Source organism: Podospora anserina, chromosome 5 (genome assembly GCF_000226545.1).
Source record: "Podospora anserina S mat+ genomic DNA chromosome 5, supercontig 7".
Lineage (NCBI taxonomy): Eukaryota > Fungi > Ascomycota > Sordariomycetes > Sordariales > Podosporaceae > Podospora > Podospora anserina.
The window spans coordinates 79830-103122 of record NW_001914840.1 but is presented as its reverse complement, the minus strand read 5'-3'; the positions used below and the strand labels follow the sequence as shown (position 1 = coordinate 103122).

The 23293-nt window shown below is 52.9% G+C and overlaps 7 protein-coding genes across 7 annotated transcripts; 6 read left to right on the top strand and 1 right to left on the bottom strand.

The window, feature by feature from the left end:
* Window positions 1-904: 904 nt before the first annotated feature.
* On the bottom strand, window positions 905-3700 carry PODANS_5_11890 (uncharacterized protein; the record flags this gene model as incomplete). The annotated part of the gene is made up of 1 exon (XM_001904413.1): window positions 905-3700. The coding sequence occupies one exon, from the start codon at window positions 3698-3700 to the stop codon at window positions 905-907; it is 2796 nt and encodes a 931-aa protein (XP_001904448.1).
* Window positions 3701-6288: 2588 nt separating this feature from the next.
* On the top strand, window positions 6289-8429 carry PODANS_5_11883 (uncharacterized protein; the record flags this gene model as incomplete). Its single annotated transcript, XM_001904412.1, has 4 exons — window positions 6289-7159; window positions 7212-7382; window positions 7691-7803; window positions 7863-8429. 4 exons carry the CDS (start codon window positions 6289-6291, stop codon window positions 8427-8429), a joined length of 1722 nt encoding a protein of 573 aa, XP_001904447.1.
* An 840-nt stretch (window positions 8430-9269) lies between these two features.
* On the top strand, window positions 9270-10076 carry PODANS_5_11880 (uncharacterized protein; the record flags this gene model as incomplete). The annotated part of the gene is made up of 1 exon (XM_001904411.1): window positions 9270-10076. One exon carries the CDS (start codon window positions 9270-9272, stop codon window positions 10074-10076), a length of 807 nt encoding a protein of 268 aa, XP_001904446.1.
* Window positions 10077-11270: 1194 nt separating this feature from the next.
* PODANS_5_11875 (uncharacterized protein) lies at window positions 11271-12349 on the top strand (the record flags this gene model as incomplete). The annotated part of the gene is made up of 3 exons (XM_001904410.1): window positions 11271-11489; window positions 11559-11972; window positions 12032-12349. 3 exons carry the CDS (start codon window positions 11271-11273, stop codon window positions 12347-12349), a joined length of 951 nt encoding a protein of 316 aa, XP_001904445.1.
* A 2427-nt stretch (window positions 12350-14776) lies between these two features.
* On the top strand, window positions 14777-16630 carry PODANS_5_11870 (uncharacterized protein; the record flags this gene model as incomplete). Its single annotated transcript, XM_001904409.1, has 5 exons — window positions 14777-15011; window positions 15074-15485; window positions 15539-15680; window positions 15743-16140; window positions 16198-16630. The coding sequence occupies 5 exons, from the start codon at window positions 14777-14779 to the stop codon at window positions 16628-16630; spliced, it is 1620 nt and encodes a 539-aa protein (XP_001904444.1).
* A 161-nt stretch (window positions 16631-16791) lies between these two features.
* On the top strand, window positions 16792-18069 carry PODANS_5_11860 (uncharacterized protein; the record flags this gene model as incomplete). The annotated part of the gene is made up of 1 exon (XM_001904408.1): window positions 16792-18069. The coding sequence occupies one exon, from the start codon at window positions 16792-16794 to the stop codon at window positions 18067-18069; it is 1278 nt and encodes a 425-aa protein (XP_001904443.1).
* A 4332-nt stretch (window positions 18070-22401) lies between these two features.
* On the top strand, window positions 22402-22951 carry PODANS_5_11852 (uncharacterized protein; the record flags this gene model as incomplete). Its single annotated transcript, XM_001904407.1, has 3 exons — window positions 22402-22425; window positions 22480-22680; window positions 22832-22951. 3 exons carry the CDS (start codon window positions 22402-22404, stop codon window positions 22949-22951), a joined length of 345 nt encoding a protein of 114 aa, XP_001904442.1.
* Window positions 22952-23293: the final 342 nt, after the last annotated feature.

The following is a 23293-nucleotide window of genomic DNA, read 5'->3' as shown; positions in this document are numbered from 1 at the left end:
CCCTTCATCTTCACCAAAGCTCAAAGCTCTTGTAAAGAGTTCCTACCATCACCTACCCACCTACGCAGACTCATAATGGCTCCGAAATTTCGAAGCACACATGCATGTTAGGTAGACACATGAGACAGAGTACGTATTGCAAGACAGAATAACAAGCTCAATTCTTCTCTTTATTGTTGCTACCAACATGGGCAGACTAGGTAAAGTATCTATCCACCCCCAACTATCCAAACCGCGCCTATCAGCACAACAGCCACCCGACAAGTCAACATGAAAAAATAAATAAACAGACACAACAGCAAATCAGAATCACCCCACCCCCTCCCGCAACCGAGACCAATCAGCCAACCCCATCGCCCACCCCCATCCCGTAATCTCCAAGCCCTCACCCCTATTTTACACTAGCCACCATGAAGCGACATAAAAGTACACGTTATAAATGCCTTCATAAGCAGCAGAAGCGAGCAAAATAGGCAAGGGCAATAAATCTCAAGAAACAAGAATTATATGCTTCTTAGTAGGAACAAACTTCCAACGATGATATAAGATAGCAAAACGGACGCCCACGCCCGAGAGCAAAAACCCCTTGTTTCCAGCCTTTGCACATTACCCCTTGGGACCAGAGAGAAGAGATTGACAAAAGAAAAGCAGCAACAGTGCAAGACACAAACAAACAAAAATCCCAAATGATAATCCAAATGCCTAGTCAGCCTGCCTCACGACCCCACCAAACCACCAGCCTTGCCAGTTCTATAACCAAACCAGCCCGGCCCAGCCCACACACAATACAAGAGAAAACAAAAAGAGATACAAGAAAGCCAGATATACCACATAGAAAGCAATGGCAAGAAAAAGGAAAAAGGTATTGCTCAGTAGTAACTTGGCCCGAGCCCCCATCGAGTTCTCAGTTCCCCGAAAAGAACACATCCCCGCCCGGCACCCCCATCCCATTCATTCCCCCAAACATCCCCATCTGCTCATACTCCCCTTCAGGATCAAACTTGCCTCCCAACGTCGACATTAACCCCTGATGCTGCATCCCCATCGAACCCGGCACATCATGATGCCCACCATGATCCAACTGCACCGGCACGACCAACCCATGCGGATGACCACCCTCCCCCCCAAACCCAATCAACATGTCATTATCCAAGCTCACAAAGCCCGGCATACACACCCCCGTCGAAACCGGCTGCTGTTGACTGTCCCCATCCTCAAAAAACCTCCCACTCGTCCCCGTCGGCGGCGGCGAAGAGCTACTCGACAGCTCCGGCGGAGTATGATAACTCGCCGTGCTCTTCGCCGGAGACCCATGTCGCCGAGGCGGCACCAACTCCTCCCCGACCGTCCCCCTCCTCCCAGAAAGCCTCGACGAGGCATGGCTGTAATTGCTCATCGCGCTCGGACTCCTGACCTGTTCCTCCATACTTGTTGTCGTCCCCTTATACATCGGATGAACAGGCGGCATCCGCGCATTACTCAACCCACCACCACCCCCACTGCCTGGCGGTCCCAAACTCAAACTCCCCGGATCCATCGTCGCAGTCCCACTCCCCCCATTACCACCCCCGGTCATCGCCACTTCCAAAATATCCGGAAAGTCCTCCTCATACCCCCTCGGCGACCCAACACTCGAGCAACTCTCACTATACCCACTCTGACTACTCGCACTGCTCATCTCCTCCCCCCCGCCATCCTCCTTCTTCCCCTTCCTAACCCTCTCCTTCTTCTCCCTCCTCTCTGTTTCCCCCCCCTCCCCTCTGTCCTTCCTCGGCCGCCCCCTCTTCACCACCTTCCTCACAATCCCATCAAAAGCCCCAATGCACATCCCCCTCTGCCGATGCCTCGTCAACGCATCATGCCTCGCAAAGGTATTCCCACACTCACACGGATAAGGCTTGATCCCCGTGTGAATCTTGGCATGCCTCTTCAAATCATGCTGCCTCACAAAGCACTTGTGGCAGCTCGGACACTGATACTGGCGGTCGTTCAGGTGCGTCTGGACATGACTCTTAATATTCTCCTTCCGCCCGAACCGCTTGTTGCACTCCTCGTACAAGCACACCCACTTCCCATCCGAAGGGTCAGGTCCCTGGATATACTGCGCAATGTCATCCAGCGTGACCCCCGTGTCAGTCTTTGTCTCCTCAATGTTGATCGACGCAATCGACGCCGCAGACGCCAGAGAAGCAATCGACTCCGTTCGGCGGTGCTGATGCAACGACGATGGATGAGGCGAGCTATGACGCGACAGACTCGCCGCCGTAAGCGGCATGTGCTGCAGCGTCGCCTTCTGTCCATCACCATCCAGTTGACCACCACCACCCGGGTTGATCATACCCCCGGCAGCAGCCGTCCCAACCAAACCCCCCATCTGCGGCGCCATCGTCCCTCCCCCTGCCATCCCAAAGTGAAACCCATCAAAATTGTGCTCAATCTTGACAAACTCGGCATTCATGCTCCGCATGTTCATAAACTCTGGCGTCGTCAACCCCTCCTGCATCCCACCACCATACCCCCCCATCACCCCTCCCCTCGGCGGCGGCGGCGTCTGACTGACACCGCCAGCAGCAGCAGCAGCAGCAGCTTGCTGCTCCGCCTGCTGCCTCAGCTCTTGGAAAATCCCCGAATTCCGATTATTATGCTTATTCCCCCTCACAGGCTTGAGCGTCTCCTCCATACTCTCATCATAATCATCGCGAAACCTGCTCGGGATCTGTTGCTGCTGCTCTTGCTCCGCCGGTATCTCAGTCGGGGTCGGAGGAAAACTCTCATTGTCCACCCCGGCAGCCCACTGGTTGATCTCCCCTCCCGCAACAAACTGATGATGATTGGAAGGTGTCACCGGCCGATGTTGAAGGTCGCCGCCGTTGTTCATCATATTCTCAAACTTGGCCACCTTATTACTAATCCCATTGCTTATCCTGCGTGAGTTCCTACGGCTCTGCGCAGACCCCGTCTCCCCCTCCGAAATCCACCCACCCTGACCCGTGCTCGCAGGACTAGAATCGGGAAAAGTAAGAAACGTCGGCGTGGAAAGCGCGCTATCCCCCTGGGCGTAAAAGTCAAAACTCCCCCCACCAACGTCGATCCCACTGTTGCTGCCAAACGCGGCCTGGTTCTTCATCATGCCCATCGAGTTCATGTAGGCTTCGTACGGCAGGGGGCTCATCTCCACCATTGGCGCAGGGCTGGCCAGGGCATCGACGAACCGCTGGTTGTTGGGCGTCACGTTTGGCGATACGAGAAAGGCGTCGCTGCTGTCATGGAAGGACTGGAATGAGTGGTTGGACGAGGTGTCGCTGTGGTCGGTGCCGGACGTGCCAGGGCGCGACAGGCTTTGTCGCTGCTGGTTCTCTCGAAGGATTTGCTGTGGTGTGGTGGGAATGGCCGGGCTGGAGGAAGAGACTGGCGGCATCGCTGCCATCTGGTTGCTGTACTCATGTCGGGCAGCGAGATACTCTTGCCGAGCAGAGGATGATGTGGGCGTCGTGGGCATGAATTGCTGCTGTCGTCGAGTATCCAGGCTCAGACCTCGTCGGTGGGCGATAGGTTGGCGTTGTTGTTGCTGCTGCTGGGAAAAGTTGGGCAGTGGCGCGATCTTGACGGCTTCAAAGGCTGTGGGTGTGGAGATTTGTCTTCGGTGTTGGCGCTGGCGCGGGTGCATGCCGCCGCCCGATTGAGGCGGATTGGAGAGCATTGCAACGGTAGAAGTCGCGTGTAGAGTGGTGTATAGATCCCGTGAAAAGATCACGACGTGGTGGTGATGATGGTATCGAGACTGGATGATTGGCGTTGTCAGTTTTGCCCAGCGTGGCTCTGCGGGTCCACCGGGGTAAACATTGGCCCCAGGACCAAGAGAGCAAGGTGCCTACCTCTCAGCGCAAGCCGAACAGCAGGCGGGCAGGGGCAGTTGGAGCCGCGCTGTCGCTGTCGACCTCAGTCGACGGCGAAGGTGCGCGCGAAAAAGAAACCTGTTGCGCCGGCGATGAGCCTGGGCGGCGGTGAGGGTCGCGATGTCGCGAATCGCGAATCGGGCTTGGTGTATATTGGGAGGCAAGCAAGCAGGCGAGCGATGCTGGAATTGGCAAGGCAAGATGCTTGAAGGTCTCGTGGGAAAAATCTGGAGGTTGGGGAATTGCAGCAAAAGTATGGATTTGCTGCAGCAGACGGTTGCTCTGCCGGGATGCTTGGGACGACGAGGGCCCATGATCGCTGTTCCAAGCTTTGTTTTCTTGCCGGGTGCTTGGCGTTGCCAGGGACAACAGCGAACAATGGCTCTCTGTCTTGCCGAACCGAGGTTTTCCATTGGCTGTTTGGGCCGCAGGTTGCTCCATTCACTAGCTGCCGCCGCTAGCGCTCCACCACTGAGATCTCCCCGCTAAAATCACACGGTCCAGTCCAGTCGCCCACACCTAGCCAGTGCTGGCACAGTCCCCGTGTCCCATTGCCGCGCGCTCTTTTTTATTTGCAGCAATTGTCTTCTCATTTCTTGATGAGATTTCCAGTGGAGTCCAAATCAAGATGCAGATTTCCATGGGGGCCATGATGGGTGCTAATGCGTGTCTTTTCCAGAAATCTGCAGGGTCACCTCGCCATGTCTTGGCTCACATCACTTTTGATCGCTGCCTTGGTGCTTGTCCGGGGCCCTGGCCGCACCTGGCCTTGCTTCGTGCACTCCCGTGGTTACCAAGGTTTCCTCGACAACTCTCTAGGTACGAGGCTGAACGATGACGGCCATTAATACGCCATGATATCGCCGTTCCATTTCACATATCCGCCATTGGAAGGTCCGTGCCCGAGGCAGTGCCAAACCGTGCAACCACCGAGACCAGACTGCTCATGCATTCGTCCATGTTGTCGTCGCCCGTCCACTCCATCATCTTGGTTTGGAGGCATCCCGGGTGGACAGCTAACTTTTTGATCTTGGAACCTAGCTTCCCCAGGTCAATGACCATGGTCCGAGTGAGCTGGTTGACGCCAAACTTAGAGATGCGGTAGCAGACATTTCCTCCTGTGTTGTCCGCGACGCTGGCAAAGTCGGACGACATGGTGATGATCCTTGCATTTTCTACCTTTTCCAGAGCCGGGAGGAATGCCTCGGAGGCGAGAAACGGGGCCTACCACATTAATCTTGAAGTGGCTCATCGGCTGTCTGTTCGGTCAACGGCTTCTCGTCCTAGGTGTTGTATATGGCTCCGCAATTGATGAGAATGTCCAGCTTCTCACCAGCAAACCCCTTGGCAGCGGGGTTGATGGACTCCTCATTGGCATAATCCAGCTCGATGCTTTGCACCCCGGTTCCCTCGAGCTGTCTCAGTGTCAGGATCAAAAACAGCAAGGCTGTCGCTTGAGGGCGGCCCCACCTCACCTCAGCAACCGAGACATCGTCTTTTGTCTGTGGGCGGTATGTTCCAAAGACTTTGTAGCCTTCCTTTAAGAACCTGGTGGCCAGCTGAAAGCCGATGCCTCCATTGGCGCCTGCTGTACTGTCAATCCAAGTGACTCAGAAAGATGTGTGACACGTATCATCTTACCAATGTCTAGGACTGTTCTGTAGACATGTTGGTTCTGCAATTGCTGAGGAGAGAAGATGGGGAATGAGATGTTGCAAGTCGACCGACAACCCCGCATCAGGGAGGGCAACACTCGGCTGAGGTGAGGTTATATGTCAGCCGGGTCCCGGAGATTATTTCATCGTATCACATCCCTTTTCCTGGATCCAATATCCAGAGAGAGAGGGGACAAAGTCAGACAAGGGCAGAGACGAGGGGTTCAACGCCGCCCTGTGTTAGCTCTGGGCTAGGAGATTAGATAAGATAAGATCATGGGTGAGAGACGTCATGTCATTTTATATGGCAAGAGCCAGGGTAACTTTTGCTGCAGGCGCTGCCTATTCTCCTGTTTCACAGACTGTGTGGGGTTGGAGAATGCTGTGCGTTTCACCTTTCATCTCTAAAATTATCTTCCATCACCCGGCCATCAACCGACCATCATGTCCCGACAGCCATCAACATCTAAGCCCGCCTTCCGGAAATGGATGGGTCATCCAAAGGGCTTTGTCGGTTCAGCGACTCCCTTTCGAGGGCCATTGAGAAGATGGCCTTGCACCATGGCCGCGGCTGACAAATGCTGCCCTTTGTGACCTTGTCAATGGAACAGGTTACACCCACGACTAAAAGCCCAAAATGTATCCTCAAGGATGGCTAACGAGGTCATCGGAATAGACACAGCATCTTCCTCACAACACCGAGAAAATCAAGGGAAAAAACCTACAGCTCGCCCAACATGGCTAACCAAAAGACGGAGGATATCAAGGATCTAAAAGCCTTCCGCTACATGCAGCGGCAGCGACAAGACTACTTCGACCAGTTCCGCAGAGGACTGAATTATGGTCAGCCCGGCAACGAGGCATTGATGAGAATGCAAGTCCCCAAGCCTGGGAAATGGAAGGGCTACCAAAACAAACACGCAAGGCACTTTGTCTACAAAATCCAGGAGGTGTGGGACGAGGCAGGTCCTGGACAGACCAGGCAGGCTGCCTTGGAGGCCAACGACAGACTAGCTGCGACTATGGCGGTTGCTGACTTCAGGCTGGTCAAGGTTCTTGGCTGGGGTGGTTTGGGCGTGGCCAGTATGTACGACGCCGTTGGCAAGGACAACAAAATGCTACGGGTCGTGTGCAAGATTGACATCTTTCCCCATTACCCGTGTATCCCCCGTGAGGTCAAGGCCCATCTCATGACCGCGGGCGCGAAACACGTCATGCAGCAGGTTATCCTGCAGGCTGAGGGGGGTATATCTGATGCCGCGATCAACAGACTGGGAAATATAGCGAGGCAGACAGCGGCTGGGGTGGATATGACTATGCCTACGTCTATTGATAATAGGGGGAGAAAACGCAAACGTGACCCCAAGCATGGCGATGGCAATGATGATTTCGAAGTGATTGAGGCGGTGCCAATTGGCGAGTTTGAGGAGCTGGATTTGAACGAAATCAAACACGACATGAAAGTAGACGCGAGAAAAGAGCTGGATACGAACCAGAGGGTGCTGTTTATTCAGTTTATGAATCGTGGCCGGTTGGACGATCATATCTGCCGGGCTGCCATGACCAGGAGGCCGTTCCCGACTCTGGTTTTGTGGCAAGTGTTTGATTGTTGTAAGTTTGCGAGCTGAAATATCCCCACTGACACTGACTTCTAGGATAGTATTTCGCGGTGTGATAGGGATGGCCTATCCTGAAGCCTTTATGCCTTGGGACGTCGACCCGAGCAAAGTACCGGTCCCCGAAGTATCTGAAACAGCAAGAGGTCTCAGACCACTCGAGCCCTACGATAACAGAGACACGATGGTCCATTATGACATCGACCCATTGAATAGTTAGAACGACCCTCCTCTACTTGTCACAATAGAATGTCTAACAAATGTCCATAGTCTTGGTTGATGAGTTCGATGCAAACGAGCACAACCTTGCTCCTTTGACTAAAGTAGGCTATCCCTCCCCTGGTGTTCTGGTATTCTGGGTGATGCTGATATCTTTTAGATTGCAGATTTGGGCCTGATCCACATCTACAACGGGAATACCAGCGCCTGGGACTACTGGAATTCGAGAGGCAGAGGCAAACAATCAGTTTACACACCTGTAGGGCCCCTTTGGACATGATCCACATGGCTTACTGCTGACAAGGAAAGGAACAATTCTCTGAAGAATGGGATTACATCAACGGAAACCCAAGAACGATCAAATCCGAGACGGCTGGAAATTTCAACTGGTGGACCAACCTGTATCAAATCGCACTTGTGAGTCCAACGGGAGATCATCACCAATGTAACTACCAGCTAACATTTTTCTACCGCAGGTAATCTGGCAAATGGTGTCCCTCTGTCACGCAGAACTTCCACCCTCGCCTGAAAAGATGACGATCAAAATGCTCGACGGCACCGAAACGACCGCATATGGCTTTGGTGGCTACATCCTCAACGACAAGAAGTTCAAGCACATCGACCGTGACCTCCGCGAGCTGATCAATCAGTGCATGCTTCATGTTCCCGCCATGCGCCCGACGATGGAGCAGCTTGAGAACCTTCTCCGAAGCAAGACGAACATCCAGGGCGTGGACCCGCAAAACCAGGAACAGGTGGAGGCGCAGAGATATTGTGAATGGCTGTTCAGGGAGACTCCGGCGCCCAAACCGGCGCAGCCAGTTGACCACAAACTACCGGCTGGGCTGAGGGGTTGGACGGTCAAGAATGTGGTGGAGGAGCAAAAGATTTGGTTGGAGACGCCCGAGGAGGCAGCGAGAAGGAAGGCGCTGAATAAGGCTGCACAGACGAGGCAGATGAACCCGGGGAGGATGCTGGCAAATAGGTTTGGGATTGTGAGGGAGGTGAGGAATTTATGGGGGGATTATTTCAAGAGGAAGTGAGGTTGTTGACGGACGGACAACTGGCGGATAAAGGAGGGGAACGCTCACCGAGGACATGATTCGGGTGCTTGGTGCTTGGTGTCTGCCGACCTTGTCATGTTCGGGACCGAAATGGGCACCGGAGCCTTATAAACAGCGGCCGTCCGGTATCTTTGCTGGCAGTTTGCTTCTTCCCGAGTCGCGAGGATTGACATGTCTTGGGCCCGCGGACGGATGCAGTCAGCTTTTCTTACCGTGGCGCTGGGTTGGAGTCAGAACTCAGAATACACGGAATGCTGACCATGGTACGCTCCGCCAGGGAGGGAGACACAGACGGATCGGCATTCCCCTCCACCGCTTTTGGACTCTCACTGTACGTTCAAAGGGGGTCTCACCAGTCGGCTGTTCATGAGAAACTAAACTTCTGACTAGAGTCTGGAGAAACCAAGATCTTGGCACCGTCGCACTTGGTGTTGCAGTCCGGACTAGGGGTCGGGGCAATCCCGTTGCATAGTCCGTTGTACAAAGCGTGCGGGCGGAGTGGGGCGGGGAAGCCCCGAAGTAAAAGGCTGCAGGTCCGGACTACCGTGAGGGTAGTGATTTGCAGCAGGCCCGGTACTTTTTTGGTTTGATAACTCCGGCGTTTTTGTAAGAGTAAGGGGAGGAGGTTGTACGTGAGTCAAGGGATGTCCATGTACATGGTGAATTGAAATAAAGGCAGTGCCCGGCTTTGGTTTTTTGGTTTCTTGGTTCTCGTTGTCTTTTTATTGTTTTTTCTTTGACCATTAACCACACCCTTTCTCCCTTTGAGCCAGTCTTATCACTTACAGCACCCTACTGTCCCTTATCACCGCTACCACCATGGTCCTCGCCGTCCCCACCGCCAGCCTCGAAGGCAAGGTCGCCCTCGTCACCGGTGCCGGCCGCGGCATCGGCCGCGGCGTCGCCCTCGAGCTCGGCAAGCGCGGCGCCTCTGTTGTGGTCAACTACGTCTCCTCGGCCGGCCCGGCCAGCGAGGTGGTCAAGGAGATCGAGAGCTACAAGAACGGCGCCAAGGCCATCGCCATCCAGGCCGACGTGTCCAAAGTCAGCGAGATCAACCGCCTGTTCTCGGAAGCCAAGAAGCACTTTGGCAAGATCGACATTGTCATGTCCAACTCTGGGACTGAATCCTGGGACAAGACGGAGGAGGTGACCGAGGAGAAGTACGACCACGTCTTTAATCTTAATGCGCGCGCGCAGTTCTTTGTCGGGCAGGCGGCGTACAAGCATCTGGAGCGGAACGGGCGGTTGATTCTCATGACAAGCATTGCGGCTGGGTTGTTGGGGGTGAAGGATCATGCGCTGTATAATGCTAGCAAGATGGCGGTTATTGGGATGGTGAAGAGTTTCGCGACGGACTTTGGGGTGAAGGGGATCACGGTTAATGGGGTTGCGCCGGGGGGGATCAAGAGTGATATGTTTACTGAGAATGCGTGGCATTATATTCCCGGGGGGAGCCCGGATTGGGGGAAGGAGAAGATTGAGGGGTTGATGGCTGCTCATTGCCCGCTTGGACGGTGCGCGGTGCCGGAGGATGTGGCGAGGGTGGTGGCTTTTTTGAGTAGTGAGGATGGCGGGTGGGTGAATGGGCAGATTTTGACTATTAGTGGGGGGAGTTCGCAGTAGAGGGGTGGTTGATGGTGGTTGGTAGAGATGAGGGTTTGGTAGACGTGAATTGAGATTTCTTTTGACTCTTGAGATCCACAAAAATCGCTTTGTCGATCCATTTCTCGTTCTCTCTGTTGATGTAGAACTTGGACGGTAGAGGGTTGGCTTCCAAACCCCGAGATACGGCGCAACTTCAGTTTATACATTCTTTATTAGTTACAGTTTTTTCGTCATCAGTAGCTGTCTTGTCATTTTGTTTGCGTTTTGGCGTACGAGCGGCATTGGTATCGGCCGGTCGTAGCTACCACCAATCCCTCGAGGGACTCGTAGAAGGGCTTGTCGCGCTTAAAAATGGGGAGTTTGAGGTGAACAATCAGGAGCCCGAGAAGAAATTGAAGGAGCAGGAAGGGCAGACCGGGCAGCCTGGACATCTTGGCGGCCGAGAATTGAGGACCTGGTCATGGTGAGGGGAGTATGATGGTGGAAGCAAAAGGACATCCTTCCCACAGGGAAGGTAAGGTAGTATATATCTTATAAGGGATAGTTTGGTATGCTATCCTGTGTTAATCTACTTTGTAGTTCTAGTCATCTCTGCTATGGCGTGTCCGGACCGGCTGCATACCTCGATAGTAAGACGATAAGGAGGTCTCCTCAAGCTGATCGGTGCCAAGAGCGTCAACCAGCATGATGGACTAGATTCGTCTGATCTGGAGCTAGAGCCATCGATTCGTCTGATCTCGAGGCCCCCTTCCTTCCTCTGGGGAAACTATGAAGTCTTACACTGCTGGTTGCGTGATCTCTCTCGAAGGCCCAGGACACATCCATCAGTACGCTTCTTCCCTCCGTCATATTCGTTCCTTTCGTCCCAAGTCACCAAGTCACACCGCCCCTGACTGGATTTCTACGCAAGCATTGGCAGCCGAGTGAAGAGATTTCAACCTTTGATTGCGATATTGCTTCCCTACGTCACTGCCTCATTCCATTCACTTGACAATAGTCACCAGAGTGGGTCCTGGCTACGGTTCTGCTCCCTGAGAGGTCTATAAATTCTTCCTCCTTTTCACAGCTTTCTTCCGTTCAACCTTTCACCAAACCCTCCTCACATCCTTTGCCTTCTCAAAGCTCTTCGGCTTCCCTCTGCACTCGCGAGTTGTCTCTTCTACTCTCTTTCTTTCGTCTACATCCACAGTCTACCTATCTCTACTCCTCATCATGCCTTTGAGCAAGACAATCCCCCTGGATGAGTACCTCGAGGCTCACAAAGAGAATCTCAACCGCGAGAGCGAGCCTCGCCCGATTGCCCAGCCCACCGGCTCCTACGCCATGCCTCTCCGCCCCCTCTTCGACATGGATGAGGAGATGACTGAGGAAGAGGCGCGCTTCTTTAACCGTCGCTATCAGACCTTTGTCGATAATGCGAACACGTTCATTGTAAGACGATTCACTCATCTGTTCCGTCTGGTTTCACTCCAATACTAACTAACCATCCCCGATTTCCAGACCAATCAATGCCAGACCCCCGAAGACGCCATCCAGTTCCTCGTCCGCCGTATCGCCCGCCAGGATGCCGCCGTCGACCGCCTGGAGCGCAAGTTCACCAAGTCAGTCGCTGCTGCTGTGGAGCAAGAGATTGATATCTTCCTCGGCAATAAGCCCACTCTCGAGCGCATTCGTGGCATTAACCGTCGGTTAAATCAGATGCAGCTCGAGCTCAAGACTTTTAAGGATGAGGTCAAGGCTCATCCTGAGTTCAGCGGCAGTCCGGAGGATGTCAAGGCTCGGAAGGCGGCCATGGCTGCTGCTGCCGGCGTGGCTAACCAGAGCAAGAAGCGGAAGAAGGTTGCGGGAACGGCTGTGCCTGTCGGGAATGGTGCTGGACAGGGGCCTGATGGGTTGGATATGATTTATGAATCCGTAAGTCTCTTCGCGCTCTTTGCAATTTGTTCAAACACTAACGTGGCGACTATTTACAGTTGAACAACATCGTCTCCCACATGCGAGATCTCCGCAGCAACTCGAGCCTTGTCACCGCTTCTGATGAGGAGCAGTGTCTCCCTCAGTTGGGCCAGTTGCAGTTGACTACTCCCACCAAAGCTGAGGATATCAAGAAGGAGGATGATGCCCGTGCGAAGCTGGACGGCGCGGGTGACGACGCCGAGATGGCGGATGATGAGGCTAGCCAGATGACTGCTACTTCGCCGCTTGCCGTCCCCACTTCCGCGGCCAACACCCCCACGCGTAGGTTGGGCAGCGGGATTGCTTATTGCTTGCCTGTTAGGACTGTTGAGTAGCATGAATATCCTGCTGATAAGGCTGAGTAAACGGCATGCTTCGTTGGTTTTTCTAGTCGGCGTTGTTTGATGGGTTTGGTGGGGAGGATACATGGGATATGGGATAGGATGGAATGATACCCCGGGATAACCGTGCATGGGAGGCGTTTGGGGATATCATCAGGGATTTATTATTTCGCGCTGCTTTTTTACTTTTCGTATCGCTTTGAAAAGGGAAGGTATCACAGGCAGCTATTTAGGGCGTACAGAGACCAATGAGATTGCGTTGATTTACATTATTTGGTGCGACTGCCTTTGTGATTTGCAGCTTGTGAACTGATTCGTGACCTCATCTGCACTGAAGAGACACGTGGGAGATGCGCCAACGTGTGTCGTCAGCCTCAGAGGCCTCATTCCAAGGTGAAACCAGTTCTTGAACTTCATGATGTAGCCACACGATATCGACAAGTGCCTTGACACGCTCCACGATATGATCTCGGTTGGCGCGGGCCCCGCGAGCTGTATCATCATTGCGTCTCACATCAGTCGCAGCTGGAGCGGTTGGCTCAGAAGATCATGGTGGGCCGCCCGGCGACTGCAAATGAAGACAAGGCTCCCAAGGAAGGCATGCCTCGTTGGCTCCGTAACCGATGCCCCAATCAAGTTGGAAAAGTCCTAGTCTTTCAGGAAGCGAGTCGAGAATCTGAAATACTCTCTTGACAGGGACGGTGTTGACGGGCCCCATTCCTTCTTCTAGTAGCGCCCAGCAAGCAACGTGCATGGCAAATCCGTACCTGCCCTGGATGGGATCCTTCCGTTCTAGCAAAACTTCGTCGGCTCTAGGCTTGTCCTATCCGTCGTCATCGTATCGAGCATTGAAATCCACCGGAGCGATGAAGTCCTCGGATTCGTCGTAGATGCCAACCCCAGTTACCGTGACTTGGCCATTGTTGAGATCTTTCCATACTGGATACACAAGCACGATGTCAGCTATCAGTCTTTGTCCATTAATAGCGGCTCGTACCACCACGGAACTCATTCTGCCAAGATGGCTGGTTTCGTTCAACGTAGGTACGCTAACCACAAATGGGGCATCCCCACCATCCTGGACTCATGTTGTCGAAGGCCTCAAAAGATAGTCGAAAGACCTTTGGAGATGGCTTAAATGCCTTCAAATAAAATAAATAGGCGTTAAATATGTATGATAGGCCTTTGAGGATAGTCGGAAGGCCTTAGTAGATGTTTTAGAGGCGTGTTAACTATCTTTGAAGGCCTTAATAAGATGGTTGATATGCCTGGAAAGATAGTAAATAGGCGTTAAATATCGACAATAGGCCTTGTTAGATGGCTAAGAGGTGTGTGAACTATCTTCGAAGGCCTTACTATTTGATCGCGGTCTCTTGTTTTGTATCCAAAGCGTGAGTGTGCGATGTTAAGTAGGCGGGAAGCAAGCCTTTTTCTACTAGGGGCAAAGAAAGGTTTGGAGCACTGGGCAGCCACTTGAGTCACCAGTTGTGTGGCAAGGCGCCGCCATTTCCCACACTTTTCGTGTTAAATGGAGGTGCGAGTGGAACTTGATCAAGTTTGCAAAACCTTCACCTACATTCAGTTCACCGGAACGGAACTCTGTTTATTGCCAAGAAGGGCTGGGATTTGAAAGGGGAAGAAACATCGGCTAGATTCTCACGAAAGGGGCTGAAAGTAACCATAACGAGCGCAGGAAACACTACAAGCTCGGCTGAAGAAGATCATAACTGAAACTGAAGGCGACATCCCGCTGTCGGTTCGTCCGGTGCTCAGTCCACTTGTTCCAAATTTTTACCATCCACGACACGCACGGGCGATCAGTCTCAAAAGCTTACATATCAATCCGGCCTGGATATTTGTAGATGGGTGGTGATGCAGCTCCCAAGTTGGAGAGCATTGACGGTTGTAGAGGGCCAGAAGAAAAGTGTTCAAAAAGGTCGAGGGTCTCAGCGCGGGTGTCACGTTCGGTTTGCTCCATGGCATCGACCCAGTCGTCGTAGAAGGACCGAACTCGTTGACGAGGGGGATTCCTTCCAGTCTGTCTAGGCGACTTTCGGGGATCACGTTGGATGCGGGGCCAGTTTTGAAAAACCAGGGGAGACGGCTGGCGATAAGATCAGCTTGAAGGTCCTTTCCCGACACTCGCCGGTCATTATGCACTTTGGTCGGGAAAATGAACCAATTAGAAGTGTCCTCAGAAAGGCTTGCAGCATACCGGTTCGTGAAACATCGCTATCTTGATGATTGGAGTGGCGGTAGAAACTGATCATCACTGTATGCAGCCGCTGATAGAAGCGAAGGTATAAAGGTCAACTGACCACAGTCCATTAATTATTCTCTGATGGATGTTGTGCCTTTTGCTCCTCCGTCTCTTTGTGCTCAGGCAAACATATCATCAACGTCTTCTCAGCGGCGTCAACCATGCTGGAGCAACTCAGTGGTTTGATGGAGGCAGCCCCGCCACTACCGGTCGTTGTGCTGGCTTGCCTCGGGGTTTACCTCAGTGGCGTGTCATTATACCGACTTTACCTTTCCCCGCTTTCCCGTTTTCCAGGCCCCAAACTTGCAGCACTCACGGGTTGGTACGAGTTTTACTACGACATCATTAAAGACGGCCAATTCTACTTGAAGGTACAGAAGCTGCATGAAAAATATGGTAACATCGCTCTGCCAACCCATCGGCCTGGACATAGACTAAGTCAGTTTCATTCCGTGTAGGCCCCATCATCAGGATCAACCCCTGGGAGCTCCATGCCAGCGACCCAGTGTTGTTTTCTCAGATCTACTCATCTGGTGTCAAGCATCGTATCGAGAAATATGCCTGGTCTCAGCAAGGGCTGCGTCTGATTGACAACTCCCACATTCTGACCGAGTCGCATGAGCTACACAAACTGCGACGAAAGCCTCTTGCGACATTCTTCTGTTCAAGAAACACCGATAATATGGAGCCGATTATATGGCAGATCTCACGGCGAATACGATCGAGACTCCAGAAGCTTAACCGATCAGGTTCGGTGGTCAAGATGGAAGACCTGTTTACGGTCGTATCCGCTGATCTGGTGACCGCTTTCAGTTTTGATGATGCGGTAGATTTGACGGAGACTGATGAACTACAACTTCCGGGCTCAATGTAGGCTTCTGTATCATCAGGCAAGATCAAGATTGGACCGCTGACCTCTGCAGCTACTCAGCCCTCCAAACAGTGGCTCGGGTTTCGGCTTGGTTGAATCATTTCTCCTGGGTTACGGGTCTAATCAACGCCATCCCCCCAACTCTCCTCTTGCGGCTGGCCCCGACGGTGGCAACGAATAATCGCTTGTATTTGGTGAGTTGTCATCCCCAACCCTCAGCTTCTTCCATGATGGCTAACCATTCTTCTCCCTCTAGCTCGTTAAAAAGCAATTTGACTCCTCCCGTGCCGCGCGCATCTCGACGTCCAAGACCACTGTCACCATCTCAGACGACGAATTGACAGACGAACTTCTCAGTCCCGACACCAAGCTCATTGCCCATCTTCTGAATAGCAACCTACCCCCACACGAAAGGACTCCCGAGAGGGTCTGCGCGGAGCTACTCACAATATTCATGGCGACCATCTTCAACATACCACGGGTAATGATGGTGACTACATATCATATTTTGGCCAATCCAGACATCAAGGAGAAGCTCCGCTCTGAATTGGTTGACCTTCTCGGACCCGATATGGACTCAAAGCAGGAGACGCCGGTTTGGATAAAGCTCAACAAAGCAGAGTATCTCAAGGCTTGTGTCAAAGAAGGACTTCGGTAAGTTTGGTCAACTGTCCCTCTACCTTGTGAAAAGTGCTAAGCTCATAGATATAGCCTCTTCTTCGGAGCCCTGCGCGGGTCAGCCAGACGAAACCTAGACGCCCCGATCGTATACAAAGACTGGGTTATCCTCCCCGGTACACCAGTGGGCATGTCTGCCTGGATGTTGAACACCGATCCTGAGGTCTATCCTGATCCTCTCGCCTTCCGCCCAGAGCGGTGGTTACCAGGGAATCACAAGCCGGAAATGGACAGGAATTTTGCAAGCTTGGGTAGGGGTTCCAGGACATGTTTGGGGATTCATCTGGTTTATGTCTTCATGAGACATCTCCTGGTTGCAATGTTCGGACCGGGGGATCGGCCGGAACTGACGTTGTATGAGACGGAGGAGTCGGATGTTGCCACGACAGTCTCTGGGCTTTCGGGGTTGGCGAAGAGGGGGGCTAGGGGGTTGAGGGTGGTTGTGGAGTGGATGAGTGCTTGTTAATGACTGATGTTGAAGGATAAGTAGCTGGCGTTGGATTCCTTTGTGTAGGCCCTGGAAGGCTTTCAGAACACACTGTTCTTGATTCAGATGGGTGGATAGCCTCATCCAGCTCTGGCCCATTGCGTCACTTTCTAGGTTGCAACCCCCCCACGTGGGATTTCATGCTTCACAGAAACGAAAAGACTTTTTCCCAGGTTCCCGGGTCCTTGATCAGCGCGTTACCCGAGGGCATTCCAAGCTTGTCACCACCATGCCGTTCACCACCCCCACCAACCCGCCTTCTCAATACCACCTGGAGTGCAGAATCGGGACTTGATGTTCCTTTGTTATGCATCTCTGACCACAATTACGGTGTTCGTCTGATGGTGATTGGCCAGTCTCCCTATCAAAAAAATGGTGGAGTTGTCTTGGCGTGGCCATCAAGGTGCCCCATGGTGAATCCCCAACCCTGCCAGACATCAAGGTTCTCAGGAACCAACATTGACATCAAGGTTCTCAGCTGTCATACATCCAGCCCCTCAAAGAAAAGAAAATGCACAGAGTCCCAATCCAGTGGCACAAGTATTAATACCCCCTTCCCCCCCCCCTTCTGCGTGCCATTCGAAGATCACACTGCCATCATCCTGCATTCCTCGCCCAGGCATCTTCCCATCCCCCCGCATCCAGCCAAAAACAAAATGCGCTCCTCCACTCTCCTCAGCCTCCTCACCGCAGCCGCCGCCGTGTCAGCCTCCCCCTTGGGCCGCCAGGAGATCACCACCACCACCACCACCATCATCTCCAACACCGGCTCCTCCTCCACCACCCCCGCCTTCCCAATCCATTCAAGCTGCAACTCCACCCTCTCCCACCAGCTCACCCGCGCCTTTGACGAGACCGTCACCCTCGCCTCCGTCGCCCGCGATCATCTCCTCGAGCACGGGCAGTCATCCCCCTTTGTCAAGAAGTACTTCGGGCCCAACTCCACCACCATCGCCCCCCTAGGGGTCTTCTCCCGCGTCGCCTCCGCCGCGAGAGGGAAAATGCTCTTCCGCTGCGACGACCCAGACCGGAATTGCGCCACCCAAGAAGGCTGGGCCGGCCACTGGCGCGGTTCCAACGCTACGCAAGAAACCGTCATCTGCGACTTGTCTTTTGCCCCGGGGAAGAGAAGGTGGCTGGATCAGGTCTGCGGGTTGGGGTACACCGTCAAGGAGGGGGCCACCAACCTGTTCTGGGCTACCGATTTGCTTCACCGGACTTTTCACGTCCCTCAGGTGAGCGAGAATGCGGTGCACCATTATGCTGATGGGTGGGATGAGGTTTTGGGCATGGCCGAGGGGGGGGATGAGAGGAGCGGGTTTGATAGTGATGCGTTGATTTATTTTGCGGTTGATGTTTATGCGTATGAGGTTGCTGAGCCGGGGAGGGGGTGTGGGGGGTATGAGAGGGGGAATTGACTGAGTGGTGATGGATAGATTGGGAGGGGGGAAATGGTTTTGAGGGAAAGGGGGTTGGATAGGTACATAGAAAGGTTGGTTGATACCAATAAAGTAATGTTTTCACAGTGTTTGGACGTGTCATTCAGGTCTGGTTAGTTTGTTGGGTGAACTTTTTATGTGATAGGTAGTTTTTTGTTTTCCTGGGCTATCCCATCTTCTCATGGATCGCCAGTAGGGATCCCCGATCCCCAGCTTCCCCGTGGATCATCTACGGCTGTCGAGGATGTGTTCTCTGGTTGACTGCTTCAGGTTCTCGAGGCTGCTTGACATCGTGCCTGTAGGTAGCTTCCAGCCCACCCACACCCTCGGATACTATGACCCCCTCATGAACCCAAGCTATGACCCCAGGCCATGAATTCGGCATTCTGCAACATTGTGGCCCTGGCCCTAACATCAGCCAGATGTTCCCTGCATGCCTCATACTCATGGAGACAACTATTCAGAGCTGCATGGTGCTCGAATAAATCCCGAAGTTCCTCATCAATGAACTCAACAACCTGAGACGACAGCGAATCGCAGCTGGTGGACGTTTCGTGTCCTGAAGGCGGGCGATGCTCTCGTTGATGGCTTGGACATTTTGCAACCGGGCATAACCGACCGCAAGTCGGGAGTGGAACGCTCGCTGGCTGGAGGCCAAAGCCTTTTCCGCCGCGTTCAGCCTGGCAGTCGCCTCAGCCTCCAACTCTGGAAGGGCCTCAGCGTTATGCTTTGTTGCAGCAGGAAAAGTGGCAGAAAGCTGGTTGTCATTGGTGTTGTCGGATGCGGTGTCCTCCGAGTCAGGCAGATTGATCCCCACGCTTTCCAACTCCAAACGCTTGATGAGCTTGTCCTGTCTTCTCATCAAGTCTCTCAATCATTCAGCTTCTTCATCCTTCTTGCATGCGGTCTTCGCCTTGTCGTTGACATCGAGGGTCGGTGAGGGATCACTATCGGCAATCTAAAAGTCCCGTTGGCAAAAGTGAACAAAAGTAAACAAAGCTGAGCAAGTCGACCAGGAGAGAAATGCACAGTGCTGTATCTAGAGTACCGCCTCGTCCGAATGACCTGTATCTATTTGTGTATGTGGAAAGAATAGGGGAACACCGACGACGATGACGTGATATCGGGAACCTACAGTTGCAGCTGTGGGCGACATCGTGGCGCTTGGGTGAATGGGATGAGGGTTGAGTTCAGGTTTGAGTCCTGCCGGAAACGCCTGTCAGTGGTTCAGCTGCGATGATGAAATCAGCAGATGACGACGGTGAAGACTGGACAGGAATTGGGGTGACGATGATGGGGTACTTGTGGAGTCCTGGTGTTGCGCGTGTCGATGAAAAGCAGCAGAGGGCGAACGTATTGTTCGGATATCTCTTGGTTTTCTCTTTTGTGGGAAGCGGGGGAGATCCCAAGTAGGAGGAGTGACAATGCTAATCAACAAGTGAATAGGATTCTAGAGCAATGTGTGTGCAGTCTTGAGGCAGGGCAAAATAAGTGGGTTAGATCAATGGACCAATCGTGCCCTTCCAGCACAGGGCTGGCTGGGAATCTCCCTCGTCACACTAAGCTAGGCGTGGGCGATGCCTTTGGGCACCCTTTTTAATTCTATATAATTGTGTATTATCCAGAGGAATGAAAGCGTCTGGAGTTCGGGATGCTTGGCTGCCGGAGTGCGAAATGAGCTAATGGCGGACCGCACACATGGCCATCAGGCAGGGAATAACCATAGAGCTCAATCTTTGGGCAAATAAGGGCCTTGATGCAGGATGAGGAAAACAGACGCAAGGCGGTCTGGGCCAATGGTAACTCAATTTATTGGCAGTATTCATGATGAAGGTGGACGGCCATGAAGATAGAAAGCGACAAATTGCCTTCAAATCGATCCATCATGTGTCGGCAACTTTGTGGTCGATGATGGTCTCAATGAACATCATGAGGCCCTGGTTGACGGTTTTGGAAGTGAAATTGTTATGGGCTTGGCACCCCCTTTTGAGTTACCGTGACAACATAGATGTTATTTTGTAGGTTACCCCTGAACTGTGCCTCAGGAACCAACAAACGATCTACTTTCTCGACATCCACCTGACAAAAAATTCATGCCATGCCCCAAAAATTGATATACACCAGCATTCCAGTCTCTCTACCACGGCCTTGGTTCCTTTGGGCGCGGAATCATGTGGTACAGCTTGTTGATTCTGCTCTGGAAGGTCGATCCACCCTTGTCAATCCTCTTTATTATTGTCGCCGTGTCGGATTGCTGTTTCTTGCTCAAGCTCTGAACCTTTGCTTTCAGCGAATTGATCTCAGCTTTCTGGCGTTAGATCTCGGCTCTCTGTCGTTCGACCTCGGCTTTCTGGCGTTCGGTCTCCAGAGAAAAAGCATCGAGACGGCGCTCCGTCTTTGACTTTCTGGGCTGTCCGTTGAGGTTAGAAGTGCTCATACATGAAAGTTTGCTGGCTATTCATACTGGAATGGGGACAGGCTTCTTGTCACCCCGTTGTACCTGACGGGCAAGCCTTTCTGCTTTGTGTTGTGCCTTTTTTTCTCACCCTCCACGCCTATCGCTTCTTCTCGGTCTTGTGCTTGGTAGTCATTCTGGGTGTGGGTGGATGGCGAGGTGAGTGTTGGTGAGACGATGTGATAGATTGGAGTTGGTTGTTTGTTGTTTTGAGGAAGGTCAGAAGAAGAGAGCCGTAGTTGGATACCTCCCAAAGGGTAGATTTCTATCGGCTTATCTGGAGGCCCTTCCACCGACTTTTCTTCTCAGGCACAGTGCTCCTACCAAAGGTTCCGCTTCTCTCCAAAGAGTCCGTAGCCTTCCAGGATTCCGTACCCTTCTAAGATCACGCGTCATGCTCTAGCCTTCGAGGAACAACTTCAATAGCCAGGTGCCTGGATTCTGGTCGTCTGATTTGCAGAGTTAAGTTGCTCTTTCCCTGAGGACGTAGGCCCTCCGCCAAATCGTCTGGTCATACATCTTTTAGAGGGAAGGAGCAACCTCCCGATGGAAGGTGCTAGGCCGACCGCTTTGATTTTGCTGGTCCTTGCTGATTCTGCAATCTGTAGGTGCCCCGCTTTCCCTGGGTATTTAATTTCTTCCAACTTCCCACTGCTCTCCCATCTTCTTCTTCTTCTCTGTGCGCCTCGCAACACAGTTTCGGTTTTGCAACTTTGTCGTCTGCCGGCTCCGATTCCGTTTGTAAGTCACTTCATCACCAATTCCTCTGCGTTTTCAAGCGACTGGATCACCAATTGTCACACGGCAAAGGACCAACCACCTTAGGCCATGACCAACAATACTACCAACACCACTGGAAGTGAGGGGCATCTGCAGGCTATGATCCAGTCGTTAGGAAGTGAGGCAAACGGAACAAAGGATGGGCGGTTCAGAAGTTGTACTATTGGCTGGAGCAAATAGATTGGTATGCACGGACACCATGGGCACCTTGGCGACAGCCTTAGGCAGCTAGTGGCGCGGACCACTTTATGAGAGATAAGATACCCGCTCGCTAGACAGCCAGATGAAGGGGTCATCAAGGATCTTGAGGCCACTGAAGATTATTAGCTGAATTGAACCACTGTTCCAAGCCCTGACACTACAGCCCCTTGTCACACCAATTGTTTGGGGTTTTCAAGCGACTCGACCGCTAACTTCTCCGCTTTTGCAAGCGACGCCAAAAAACCCGAGCTTTTTGAGGATGGCGCGTGAGGGCCATAACGAACGCCGCGACCAAGTTTGTGGTGGCGTTGATAGGTACCAACAATGTAAGTACCCGACCCCCTACACCTTTCGTCATCGGTATGCCCAGCCCCAGGCTGCCTCTCCTGCACATATGCTCCTCCTCTTGTTTTCGTCTCACCGCACTTGGATCTGGCACGGGACTGCCAACACTGATAGCCAGACTCATCCCTTGATTCGATGTGATCGCCGGTCAATACTGAGTCTGATGTTCTCGTGTGTCTGTTGTTGGTAACCACCACCGCTCAATTGTGTAGACGCCTCTTTAACTTGGTCAACCACGTTTGGCATTGTGATTGACCGAGCATTCGTTGGTCTCCAGCGGAACCTCTGAGGACTCAGGGACCAGTATGCGAGAGTTTTGAAAGGGAGCCCTAATATAATATCCTGGGCCTGCGAAGGTCATGTGGTGGAGTGGGGTTCCGGTTCATGTGGCGCGGTGATCGAGAACTTGAGGCATTTCTGGTGGTCGACTTACTCAACTTTTTTTTTCTGTGCCTTGCTGACTGGACTTAGGGTGCTTCCTCCGATGCCGCTGCCGACAGCGCCGCAAAAACTCTGCCGAGGAGGGTACGATGTCCGTTGACACCGAAGACAAGGTATGCAATGTCCCGTATTTCTTCATGTCATTTTACACATCTAACATCAGTTAGTGTGCCGAATCCACTCGCCCCTTTGCCGCCGAGTCCCTCCCCGCCGATCATCCCGATCACAATGATGCCTCTTCCGACAGCGCCGAGGATGTTCTCGAGCTTGTGTCCAACACCCTGGATATCGGCGACAAACCTTCCCCCGAGTTGATCAAGAGGTACCAGTCATACATGGGTTACAATGTCGACCGCATGTGCGATGCTGTTCTGGACCCCCAGAACACCATAGGCATGAAAACCTTTGCTGCTGGGGCTGGCCTGTCTCTGATGGGGCAGAAGATGGAGGAAATCTCAACCTCACACGAACTACTCCACGTTCGTCAATGACTTGGGACTCCTGCGTCTGGAGCAAAAGGGAGACGTGGAAGAACTGAAGACTGAGAAGGACATGACCTCCGTGTCGGCGAAGTTCTTGCGGGACGGTGTTGAGAAGGTGGAAGAAAAGCTTGAGGAGTTTGGTCTTTACTGGCGATAGCGACAGGATGGACTTTTCGTCCGCTTGCGACGGGAACGGGGCTGCCGAGGGCCTTAGGGCCAGAGTCATTGGCTCGAAGGCGAGGCGGCCGCCTAAACCAAGCGTCTTACTAGGATGGAGGCTCACCTCGCAAAGATTGAGGAGGTGATGACCCAGGTTGTTCTCGTGGGAGGTGCCGAGCAGGCCTCGGGGGAGCTGTCGGTGGCTGCTCTGATGAAGCAGTACCACGATCTGCAGCGCCAGAACGAGGCTAAGAGTCTCCGCAAGGAGATGAAGTCTGGCTAGGGTCACCATGATGCCCTGACGGCTGGCATGATGAGTCTCGCTGTTCGGCAGGACAAG